Genomic DNA, 12882 nt, shown 5'->3' with positions numbered 1-12882 from the left:
CATTGAGTATAGCATAAGTTATATGTAGTTCAATAAACTTGAGGTTGCTCCAAATTTGAATTTCACAAAAAATGGTTACGAATCTCTATTTACAAATATGTGTAAGATCCTAGCTGATGTTCTTTACAAAAATGTTATATGATAAATCAAGTATCACAAGGCACCAAAACGTGATGCTAAATCAGTAAATACGTCTTCACTACATGGAATGTTGAGCCCACCCATTGGATGGTCGTACTCATACTGTTCCTCCGCCTGTTGCAGTAGTTCTTGAAATTCTGGCCTGCTTAGGAGAGAAACACGAACCAGAAATCTTCTTTTCTCTTCTTCGCCGACATAAAATGCAAAATATCCTTTCGGAATGTCCATGGATGTTGCTGCACTCCTTCCATTCGAGAATTATCGTCTCAGAATCTGTTTTGCTTGTGTAATCCGTGGCATAAAGATGCCCATTTCTCTCAAAAGGTTTAGTAGTGTTTCTACAGGAAGGACGTTGATGGAGAAAATGACTCGGTAAAAGACTTTTTGGAGTATGGAAGTTGTGGTTGATTTGCTTTGAAATACTGAATGGCTTAAATAGCCAGCTGGTTGCACAAGATAGTAGACATTACCACATGATTGGAAAGAAGCTTCACATGGAATTGTCTCTCTTTATCGAAAAGACCCAAAATAATTTGAATGGCATTTATGAATCCGAACGACCTGTTACAATATATATCCAACATGAAATCCCTTACGGTCCTTGTTTGATGTTAGATGCCTAATATTTCATACGTAGGGCATTCCGCATTATAACCAAATAACCTATAATGAATTTTTTATGTGGTTCAAATGTGACCTGTTTAAGGATTAGATTTCACATTTTGGCAAACCTGTCGTAGCAATTTGTTAAAAATCAGCTGACATGGTTACAACATAACGGACCCATTGACCTTAATTACAAATATATTAGGAGTATCTACGTTATTAGGATAACAGTAGATAATTAAGAGATAGGTCTGTTAAATTTCAGCACAATAACCTCTGACTAAATAAATCGGCAACATAAAAATATATATATATATATATTCTATAGTGACTGTTTTATCTGCTTATGATTCGTGTCTCCATAGACCTAGAGAGAATCTTTCGGTACCTTTAACGCGTAACACATACAATCCTGAATACAGGTACTAGAACTTCGACGATCATAGAAGTAGACATGTTGAATTTCTTTGAAATAAAGACTTAATTAGTTGTATAATCAGGTTTAGAATAGCAGCTGTGATTGAAATTTATTAATGACTAGCCATGAACCGTAATGCCAATAGTGAGAAATGGTATACGGCATTTGCGATCACAGGCTAATTAATGTACATAACCCACACAAGCTGTTTGTCGTTTTTAACCATGTATTGCGTGTTACGTAACACATTTGAATAGCGGGTCGAGGCGTTCCAGCTAACCACTTATTACTAATTTGAACTTAGGGGAGTCAAGCCTGAACTCCAACTCAATCGAATTCCACATCGTTTGTGATGCACCAATGAATCGTTGTGGTTGGCGAACCAAACACAACGAATGAAACTGTGATTGATGTCAATTGCATAACTAATATGTGTATTGATCATTACTGCGTGACTCTTTCCCTTTGTTTCAATCTTTTTTTTCTATAAACAGATCCTTAAGTAATCATATACACTTCTATCGCTTTATGTATATAAATTTGGTTAAAATTCAGCCTACAAAAGTTAAAGAACGTGAAATATGTATTTCATCCAAATGGTCATTGAGTATAGCATAAGTTATATGTAGTTCAATAAACTTGAGGTTGCTCCAAATTTGAATTTCACAAAAAATGGTTACGAATCTCTATTTACAAATATGTGTAAGATCCTAGCTGATGTTCTTTACAAAAATGTTATATGATAAATCAAGTATCACAAGGCACCAAAACGTGATGCTAAATCAGCAAATACGTCTTCACTACATGGAATGGTGAGCCCACCCATTGGATGGTCGTACTCATACTGTTCCTCCGCCAGTTGCAGTAGTTCTTGAAATTCTGGCCTGCTTAGGAGAGAAACACGAACCAGAAATCTTCTTTTCTCTTCTTCGCCGACATAAACTGCAAAATATCCTTTCGGAATGTCGATGGGTTTTGCTGCACTCCTTCCATTCGAGAATGATCGTCTCAGAATCTGTTTTGCTTGTGTAATGCGTGGCATAAAGATGGCCATTTCTCTCAAAAGGTTTAGTAGTGTTTCTACAGGAAGGACGTTGATGGAGACAAATGACTCGGTAAAAGACTTTTTGGAGTTGGGAAGTTGTGGTTGATATGCTTTGAAATACTGAATGGCTTAAATAGCCAGCTGGTTGCACAAGATAGTAGACATTACCACATGATTGGAAAGAAGCTTCACATGGAATTGTCTCTCTTTATCGAAAAGACCCAAAATAATTTGAATGGCATTTATGAATCCGAATGACCTGTTACAATATATATCCAACATGAAATCCTAATGGTCCTTGTCTGATGTTAGATGCCTAATCTTTAATACGTAGGGCATTCCGCATTATAACCAAATAACCTATAATGAATTTTTTATGTGGTTCAAATGTGACCTGTTTAAGGATTAGATTTCACATTTTGGCAAACCTGTCGTAGCAATTTGTTAAAAATCAGCTGACATGGTTACAACATAACGGACCCATTGACCTTAATTACAAATATATTAGGAGTATCTACATTATTAGGATAACAGTAGATAATTAAGAGATAGTTCTGTTAAATTTCAGCACAATAACCTCTGACTACATAAATCGGCAACATAAAAATATATATATATATATTCTATAGTGACTGTTTTATCTGCTTATGATTGGTGTCTCCATAGACCTAGAGAGAATCTTTGGGTACCTTTAACGCGTAACACATACAATCTTGAATACAGGTACTAGAACTTCGACGATCATAGAAGTAGACATGTTGAATTTCTATGAAATAAAGACTTAATTAGTTGTATAATCAGGTTTAGAATAGCGGCTGTGATTGAAATTTATTAATGACTAGCCATGAACCGTAATGCCAATAGTGAGAAATTGTATACGGCATTTGCGATCACAGGCTAATTAATGTACATAACCCACACAAATTGTTTGTCGTTTTTAACCATGTATTGCGCGTTACGTAACACATTTGAATAGCTGGTCGAGGCGTTCCAGCTAACCACTTATTACTAATTTGAACTTAGGGGAGTCAAGCCTGAACTCCAACTCAATCGGATTCCCCATCGTTTGTGATGCACCAATGAATCGTTGTGGTTGGCGAACCAAACACAACGAATGAAACTGTGAGTGATGTCAATTGCATAACTAATATGTGTATTGATCTTTACTGCGTGACTCTTTCCCTTTGTTTCAATCTTTTTTTTCTATAAACAGATCCTTAAGTAATCATATACACTTCTATCGCTTTATGTGTATACATTTGGTTAAAGTTCAGCCTACAAAAGTTAAAGAACGTGAAATACTTATTTCATCCAAATGGTCATTGAGTATAGCATAAGTTATATGTAGTTCAATAAACTTGAGGTTGCTCCAAATTTGAATTTCACAAAAAATGGTTACGAATCTCTATTTACAAATATGTGTAAGATCCTAGCTGATGTTCTTTACAAAAATGTTATATGATAAATTAAGTATCACAAGGCACCAAAACGTGATGCTAAATCAGCAAATACGACTTCACTACATGGAATGGTGAGCCCACCCATTGGATGGTCGTACTCATACTGTTCCTCCGCCAGTTGCAGTAGTTCTTGAAATTCTGGCCTGCTTAGGAGAGAAACACGAACCAGAAATCTTCTTTTCTCTTCTTCGCAGACATAAACTGCAAAATATCCTATCGGAATGTCCATGGGTGTTGCTGCACTCCTTCCATTCGAGAATGATCGTCTCAGAATCTGTTTTGCTTGTGTAATCCGTGGCATAAAGATGGCCATTTCTCTCAAAAGGTTTAGTAGTGTTTCTACAGGAAGGACGTTGATGGAGAAAAATGACTCGGTAAAAGACTTTTTGGAGTATGGAAGTTGTGGTTGATATGCTTTGAAATACTGAATGGTTTAAATAGCCAGCTGGTTGCACAAGATAGTAGACATTACCACATGACTGGAAAGAAGCTTCACATCGAATTGTCTCTCTTTATCGAAAAGACCCAAAATAATTTGAATGGCATTTATGAATCCGAATGACCTGTTACAATATATATCCGACATGAAATCCCTTATGGTCCTTGTCTGATGTTAGATGCCTAATCTTTAATACGTAGGGCATTCCGCATTATAACCAAATAACCTATAATGAATTTTTTATGTGGTTCAAATGTGACCTGTTTAAGGATTAGATTTCACATTTTGGCAAACCTGTCGTAGCAATTTGTTAAAAATCAGCTGACATGGTTACAACATAACGGACCCATTGACCTTAATTACAAATATTAGGAGTATCTACGTTATTAGGATAACAGTAGATAATTAAGAGATAGTTCGGTTAAATTTCAGCACAATAACCTCTGACTACATAAATCGGCAACATAAAAATATATATATATATTCTATAGTGACTGTTTTATCTGCTTATGATTGGTGTCTCCATAGACCTAGAGAGAATCTTTGGGTACCTTTAACGCGTAACACATACAATCTTGAATACAGGTACTAGAACTTCGACGATCATAGAAGTAGACATGTTGAATTTCTTTGAAATAAAGACTTAATTAGTTGTATAATCAGGTTTAGAATAGCGGCTGTGATTGAAATTTACTAATGACTAGCCATGAACCGTAATGCCAATAGTGAGAAATTGTATACGGCATTTGCGATCACAGGCTAATTAATGTACATAACCCACACAATTTGTTTGTCGTTTTTAACCATGTATTGCGCGTTACGTAACACATTTGAATAGCGGGTCGAGGCGTTCCAGCTAACCACTTATTACTAACTTGAACTTAGGGGAGTCAAGCAAGAACTCCAACTCAATCGAATTCCACATCGTTTGTGATGCACCAATGAATCGTTGTGGTTGGCGAACCAAACACAACGAATGAAAATGTGATTGATGTCAATTGCATAACTAATATGTGTATTGATCATTACTGCGTGACTCTTTCCCTTTGTTTCAATCTTTTTTTTCTATAAACAGGTCCTTAAGTAATCATATACACTTCTATCGCTTTATGTATATACATTTGGTTAAAATTCAGCCTACAAAAGTTAAAGAACGTGAAATACGTATTTCATCCAAATGGTCATTGAGTATAGCATAAGTTATATGCAGTTCAATAAACTTGAGGTTGCTCCAAATTTGAATTTCACAAAAAATGGTTACGAATCTCTATTTACAAATATGTGTAAGATCCTAGCTGATGTTCTTTACAAAAATGTTATATGATAAATTAAGTATCACAAGGCACCAAAACGTGATGCTAAATCAGCAAATACGTCTTCACTACATGGAATGGTGAGCCCACCCATTGGATGGTCGTACTCATACTGTTCCACCGCCAGTTGCAGTAGTTCTTGAAATTCTGGCCTTTTAAGGAGAGAAACACGAATCAGAAATCTTCTTTTCTCTTCTTCACCGACATAAACTGCAAAATATCCTTTCGGAATGTCCATGGGTGTTGCTGCACTCCTTCCATTCGAGAATGATCGTCTCAGAATCTGTTTTGCTTGTGTAATCCGTGGCATAAAGATGCCCATTTCTCTCAAAAGGTTTAGTAGTGTTTCTACAGGAAGGACGTTGATGGAGAAAAATGACTCGGTAAAAGACTTTTTGGAGTATGGAAGTTGTGGTTGATTTGCTTTGAAATACTGAATGGCATAAATAGCCAGCTGGTTGCACAAGATAGTAGACATTACCACATGATTGGAAAGAAGCTTCACATGGAATTGTCTCTCTTTATCGAAAAGACCCAAAATAATTTGAATGGCATTTATGAATCCGAACGACCTGTTACAATATATATCCAACATGAAATCCCTTATGGTCCTTGTCTGATGTTAGATGCCTAATCTTTAATACGTAGGGCATTCCGCATTATAACCAAATAACCTATAATGAATTTTTTATGTGGTTCAAATGTCACCTGTTTAAGGATTAGATTTCACATTTTGGCAAACCTGTCGTAGCAATTTGTTAAAAATCAGCTGACATGGTTACAACATAACGGACCCATTGACCTTAATTACAAATATTAGGAGTATCTACGTTATTAGGATAACAGTAGATAATTAAGAGATAGTTCTGTTAAATTTCAGCACAATAACCTCTGACTACATAAATCGGCTACATAAATATATATATATATATATATATATATATATATATATATATATATATATATATATTCTATAGTGACTGTTTTATCTGCTTATGATTCGTGTCTCCATAGACCTAGAGAGAATCTTTCGGTACCTTTAACGCGTAACACATACAATCTTGAATACAGGTACTAGAACTTCGACGATCATAAAAGTAGACATGTTGAATTTCTTTGAAATAAAGACTTAATTAGTTGTATAATCAGGTTTAGAATAGCGGCTGTGATTGAAATTTATTAATGACTAGCCATGAACCGTAATGCCAATAGTGAGAAATGGTATACGGCATTTGCGATCACAGGCTAATTAATGTACATAACCCACACAAGCTGTTTGTCGTTTTTAACCATGTATTGCGTGTTACGTAACACATTTGAATAGCGGGTCGAGGTGTTCCAGCTAACCACTTATTACTAACTTGAACTTAGGGGAGTCAAGCCTGAACTCCAACTCAATCGAATTCCACATCGTTTGTGATGCACCAATGAATCGTTGTGGTTGGCGAACCAAACACAACGAATGAAACTGTGATTGATGTCAATTGCATAACTAATATGTGTATTGATCATTACTGCGTGACTCTTTCCCTTTGTTTCAATCTTTTTTTCTATAAACAGATCCTTAAGTAATCATATACACTTCTAACGCTTTATGTATATAAATTTGGTTAAAATTCAGCCTACAAAAGTTAAAGAACGTGAAATACGTATTTCATCCAAATGATCATTGAGTATAGCATAAGTTATCTGTAGTTCAATAAACTTGAGGTTGTTCCAAATTTGAATTTCACAAAAAATGGTTACGAATCTCTATTTACAAATATGTGTAAGATCCTAGCTGATGTTCTTTACAAAAATGTTATATGATAAATCAAGTATCACAAGGCACCAAAACGTGATGCTAAATCAGCAAATACGTCTTCACTACATGGAATGGTGAGCCCACCCATTGGATGGTCGTACTCATACTGTTCCTCCGCCAGTTGCAGTAGTTCTTGAAATTCTGGCCTGCTTAGGAGAGAAACACGAACCAGAAAATCTTCTTTTCTCTTCTTCGCCGACATAAACTGCAAAATATCCTTTCGGAATATCCATGGGTGTTGCTGCACTCCTTCCACTCGAGAATGATCCTCTCAGAATCTGTTTTGCTTGTGTAATCCGTGGCATAAAGATGGCCATTTCTCTCAAAAGGTTTAGTAGTGTTTCTACAGGAAGGACGTTGATGGAGAAAAAATGACTCGGTAAAATACTTTTTGGAGTATGGAAGTTGTGGTTGATTTGCTTTGAAATACTGAATGGCTTAAATAGCCAGCTGGTTGCACAAGATAGTAGACATTACCACATGATTGGAAAGAAGCTTCACATGGAATTGTCTCTCTTTATCGAAAAGACCCAAAATAATTTGAATGGCATTTATGAATCCGAACGACCTGTTACAATATATATCCAACATGAAATCCCTTATGGTCCTTGTCTGATGTTAGATGCCTAATCTTTAATACGTAGGGCATTCCGCATTATAACCAAATAACCTATAATGAATTTTTTATGTGGTTCAAATGTTACCTGTTTAAGGATTAGATTTCACATTTTGGCAAACCTGTCGTAGCAATTTGTTAAAAATCAGCTGACATGGTTACAACATAACGGACCCATTGACCTTAATTACAAATATTAGGAGTATCTACGTTATTAGGATAACAGTAGATAATTAAGAGATAGTTCTGTTAAATTTCAGCACAACAACCTCTAACTACATAAATCGGCTACATAAATATATATATATATATATATATATATATATATATATATTCTATAGTGACTGTTTTATCTGCTTATGATTCGTGTCTCCATAGACCTAGAGAGAATCTTTCGGTACCTTTAACGGGTAACACATACAATCTTGAATACAGGTACTAGAACTTCGACGATCATAGAAGTAGACATGTTGAATTTCTTTGAAATAAAGACTTAATTAGTTGTATAATCAGGTTTAGAATAGCGGCTGTGATTGAAATTTATTAATGACTAGCCATGAACCGTAATGCCAATAGTGAGAAATGGTATACGGCATTTGCGATCACAGGCTAATTAATGTACATAACCCACACAAGCTGTTTGTCATTTTTAACCATGTATTGCGTGTTACGTAACACATTTGAATAGCGGGTCGAGGCGTTCCAGCAAACCACTTATTACTAATTTGAAATTAGGGGAGTCAAGCCTGAACTCCAACTCAATCGAATTCCACATCGTTTGTGATGCACCAATGAATCGTTGTGGTTGGCGAACCAAACACAACGAATGAAACTGTGATTGATGTCAATTGCATAACTAATATGTGTATTGATCATTACTGCGTGACTCTTTCCCTTTGTTTCAATCTTTTTTTTCTATAAACAGATCCTTAAGTAATCATATACACTTCTATCGCTTTATGTATATAAATTTGGTTAAAATTCAGCCTACAAAAGTTAAAGAACGTGAAATACGTATTTCATCCAAATGGTCATTGAGTATAGCATAAGTTATATGTAGTTCAATAAACTTGAGGTTGCTCCAAATTTGAATTTCACAAAAAATGGTTACGAATCTCTATTTACAAATATGTGTAAGATCCTAGCTGATGTTCTTTACAAAAATGTTATATGATAAATCAAGTATCACAAGGCACCAAAACGTGATTCTAAATCAGCAAATACGTCTTCACTACATGGAATGGTGAGCCCACCCATTGGATGGTCGTACTCATACTGTTCCTCCGCCAGTTGCAGTAGTTCTTGAAATTCTGGCCTGCTTAGGAGAGAAACACGAACCAGAAATCTTCTTTTCTCTTCTTCGCCGACATAAACTGCAAAATATCCTTTCGGAATGTCCATGGGTGTTGCTGCACTCCTTCCATTCGAGAATGATCGTCTCAGAATATGTTATGCTTGTGTAATCCGTGGCATAAAGATGGCCATTTCTCTCAAAAGGTTTAGTAGTGTTTCTACAGGAAGGACGTTGATGGAGAAAAATGACTCGGTAAAAGACTTTTTGGAGTATGGAAGTTGTGGTTGATTTGCTTTGAAATACTGAATGGCTTAAATAGCCAGCTGGTTGCACAAGATAGTAGACATTACCACATGATTGGAAAGAAGCTTCACATGGAATTGTCTCTCTTTATCGAAAAGACCCAAAATAATTTGAATGGCATTTATGAATCCGAACGACCTGTTACAATATATATCCAACATGAAATCCCTTATGGTCCTTGTCTGATGTTAGATGCCTAATCTTTAATACGTAGGGCATTCCGCATTATAACCAAATAACCTATAATGAATTTTTTATGTGATTCAAATGTGACCTGTTTAAGGATTAGATTTCACATTTTGGCAAACCTGTCGTAGCAATTTGTTAAAAATCAGCTGACATGGTTACAACATAACGGACCCATTGACCTTAATTACAAATATATTAGGAGTATCTACGTTATTAGGATAACAGTAGATAATTAAGAGATAGTGTGTTAAATTTCAGCACAATAACCTCTGACTACATAAATCGGCAACATAAATATATATATATATATATATATATATATATATATATATTCTATAGTGACTGTTTTATCTGCTTATGATTCGTCTCTCCATAGACCTAGAGAGAATCTTTCGGTACCTTTAAAGGGTAACACATACAATCTTGAATACAGGTACTAGAACTTCGACGATCATAGAAGTAGACATGTTGAATTTCTTTGAAATAAAGACTTAATTAGTTGTATAATCAGGTTTAGAATAGCGGCTGTGATTGAAATTTATTAATGACTAGCCATGAACCGTAATGCCAATAGTGAGAAATGGTATACGGCATTTACGATCACAGGCTAATTAATGTACATAACCCACACAAGTTGTTTGTCGTTTTTAACCATGTATTGCGTGTTACGTAACACATTTGAATAGCGGGTCGAGGCGTTCCAGCTAACCACTTATTACTAATTTGAACTTAGGGGAGTCAAGCCTGAACTCCAACTCAATCGAATTCCACATCGTTTGTGATGCACCAATGAATCGTTGTTGTTGGCGAACCAAACACAACGAATGAAACTGTGATTGATGTCAATTGCATAACAAATATGTGTATTGATCTTTACTGCATGACTCTTTCCCTTTGTTTCAATCTTTTTTTTTTCTATAAACAGATCCTTAAGTAATCATATACACTTCTATCGCTTTATGTATATACATTTGGTTAAAATTCAGCCTACAAAAGTTAAAGAACGTGAAATACGTGTTTCATCCAAATGGTCATTGAGTATAGCATAAGTTATATGTAGTTCAATAAACTTGAGGTTGCTCCAAATTTGAATTTCACAATAAATGGTTATGAATCTCTATTTACAAATATGTGTAAGATCCTAGCTGATGTTCTTTACAAAAATGTTATATGATAAATTAAGTATCACAAGGCATCAAAACGTGATGCTAAATCAGCAAATACGTCTTCACTACATGGAATGGTGAGCCCACCCATTGGATGGTCGTACTCATACTGTTCCTCCGCCAGTTGCAGTAGTTCTTGAAATTCTGGCCTGCTTAGGAGAGAAACACAAACCAGAAATCTTCTTTTCTCTTCTTCGCCGACATAAACTGCAAAATATCCTTTCGGAATGTCGATGGGTTTTGCTGCACTCCTTCCATTCGAGAATGATCGTCTCAGAATCTGTTTTGCTTGTGTAATGCGTGGCATAAAGATGGCCATTTCTCTCAAAAGGTTTAGTAGTGTTTCTACTGGAAGGACGTTGATGGAGAAAAATGACTCGGTAAAAGACTTTTTGGAGTTGGGAAGTTGTGGTTGATTTGCTTTGAAATACTGAATGGCTTAAATAGCCAGCTGGTTGCACAAGATAGTAGACATTACCACATGATTGGAAAGAAGCTTCACATGGAATTGTCTCTCTTTATCGAAAAGACCCAAAATAATTTGAATGGCATTTATGAATCCGAACGACCTGTTACGATATATATCCAACATGAAATCCCTTATGGTCCTTGTCTGATGTTAGATGCCTAATCTTTAATACGTAGGGCATTCCGCATTATAACCAAATAACCTATAATGAATTTTTTATGTGGTTCAAATGTGACCTGTTTAAGGATTAGATTTCACATTTTGGCAAACCTGTCGTAGCAATTTGTTAAAAATCAGCTGACATGGTTACAACATAACGGACCCATTGACCTTAATTACAAATATATTAGGAGTATCTACGTTATTAGGATAACAGTAGATAATTAAGAGATAGTTCTGTTAAATTTCAGCACAATAACCTCTGACTACATAAATCGGCAACATAAATATATATATATATATATAAATTCTATAGTGACTGTTTTATCTGCTTATGATTCGTGTCTCCATAGACCTAGAGAGAATCTTTGGGTACCTTTAACGCGTAACACATACAATCTTGAATACAGGTACTAGAACTTCGACAATCATAGAAGTAGACATGTTGAATTTCTTTGAAATAAAGACTTAATTAGTTGTATAATCAGGTTTAGAATAGCGGCTATGATTGAAATTTATTAATGACTAGCCATGAACCATAATGCCAATAGTGAGAAATTGTATACGGCATTTGCGATCACAGGCTAATTAAGGTACATAACCCACACAAATTGTTTGTCGTTTTTAACCATGTATTGCGCGTTACGTAACACATTTGAATAGCGGGTCGAGGCGTTCCAGCTAACCACTTATTACTAATTTGAACTTAGGGGAGTCAAGCCTGAACTCCAACTCAATCGAATTCCACATCGTTTGTGATGCACCAATGAATCGTTGTGGTTGGCGAACCAAACACAACGAATGAAACTGTGATTGATGTCAATTGCATAACTAATATGTGTATTGATCATTACTGCGTGACTCTTTCCCTTTGTTTCAATCTTTTTTTTCTATAAACAGATCCTTAAGTAATCATATACACTTCTATCGCTTTATGTATATAAATTTGGTTAAAATTCAGCCTACAAAAGTTAAAGAACGTGAAATACGTATTTCATCCAAATGGTCATTGAGTATAGCATAAGTTATATGTAGTTCAATAAACTTGAGGTTGCTCCAAATTTGAATTTCACAAAAAATGGTTAAGAATCTCTATTTACAAATATGTGTAAGATCCTAGCTGATGTTCTTTACAAAAATGTTATATGATAAATTAAGTATCACAAGGCATCAAAACGTGATGCTAAATCAGCAAATACGTCTTCACTACATGGAATGGTGAGCCCACCCATTGGATGGTCGTACTCATACTGTTCCTCCGCCAGTTGCAGTAGTTCTTGAAATTCTGGCCTGCTTAGGAGAGAAACACGAACCAGAAATCTTCTTTTCTCTTCTTCGCCGACATAAACTGCAAAATATCCTTTCGGAATGTCCATGGGTGTTGCTGCACTCCTTCCATTCGAGAATGATCGTCTCAGAATCTGTTTTGCTTGTGTAATCCGTGGCATAAAGATGGCCAT

The 12882-nt window shown here is 35.5% G+C and overlaps 1 protein-coding gene and 1 pseudogene across 1 annotated transcript; both read right to left on the bottom strand.

Moving 5' to 3' along the window:
* Positions 1 to 7242: 7242 nt before the first annotated feature.
* Positions 7243 to 7764, bottom strand: LOC143534521 (auxin-induced protein 15A-like; annotated as a pseudogene).
* A 4818-nt stretch (positions 7765 to 12582) lies between these two features.
* On the bottom strand, positions 12583 to 12882 carry LOC143534508 (auxin-induced protein 15A-like). The gene has a single exon (XM_077028976.1). The coding sequence runs from the start codon at positions 12880 to 12882 to the stop codon at positions 12583 to 12585; it is 300 nt and encodes a 99-aa protein (XP_076885091.1).

Source organism: Bidens hawaiensis, unplaced genomic scaffold (genome assembly GCF_021521415.1).
Source record: "Bidens hawaiensis isolate Kalapana, Puna unplaced genomic scaffold, B.hawaiensis_p1.1 tig00010169_1, whole genome shotgun sequence".
NCBI classification, from domain to species: Eukaryota; Viridiplantae; Streptophyta; class Magnoliopsida; order Asterales; family Asteraceae; genus Bidens; species Bidens hawaiensis.
The sequence above is the reverse complement of the archived record's forward strand: the minus strand, read 5'-3'. Positions and strand labels throughout refer to the sequence as shown.

Coding starts and splice junctions, on each gene's coding strand:
- LOC143534508 (XM_077028976.1), bottom strand. CDS start 12,882: ATGGCCATCTTTATGCCACGGATTACACAAGCAAAACAGATTCTGAGA.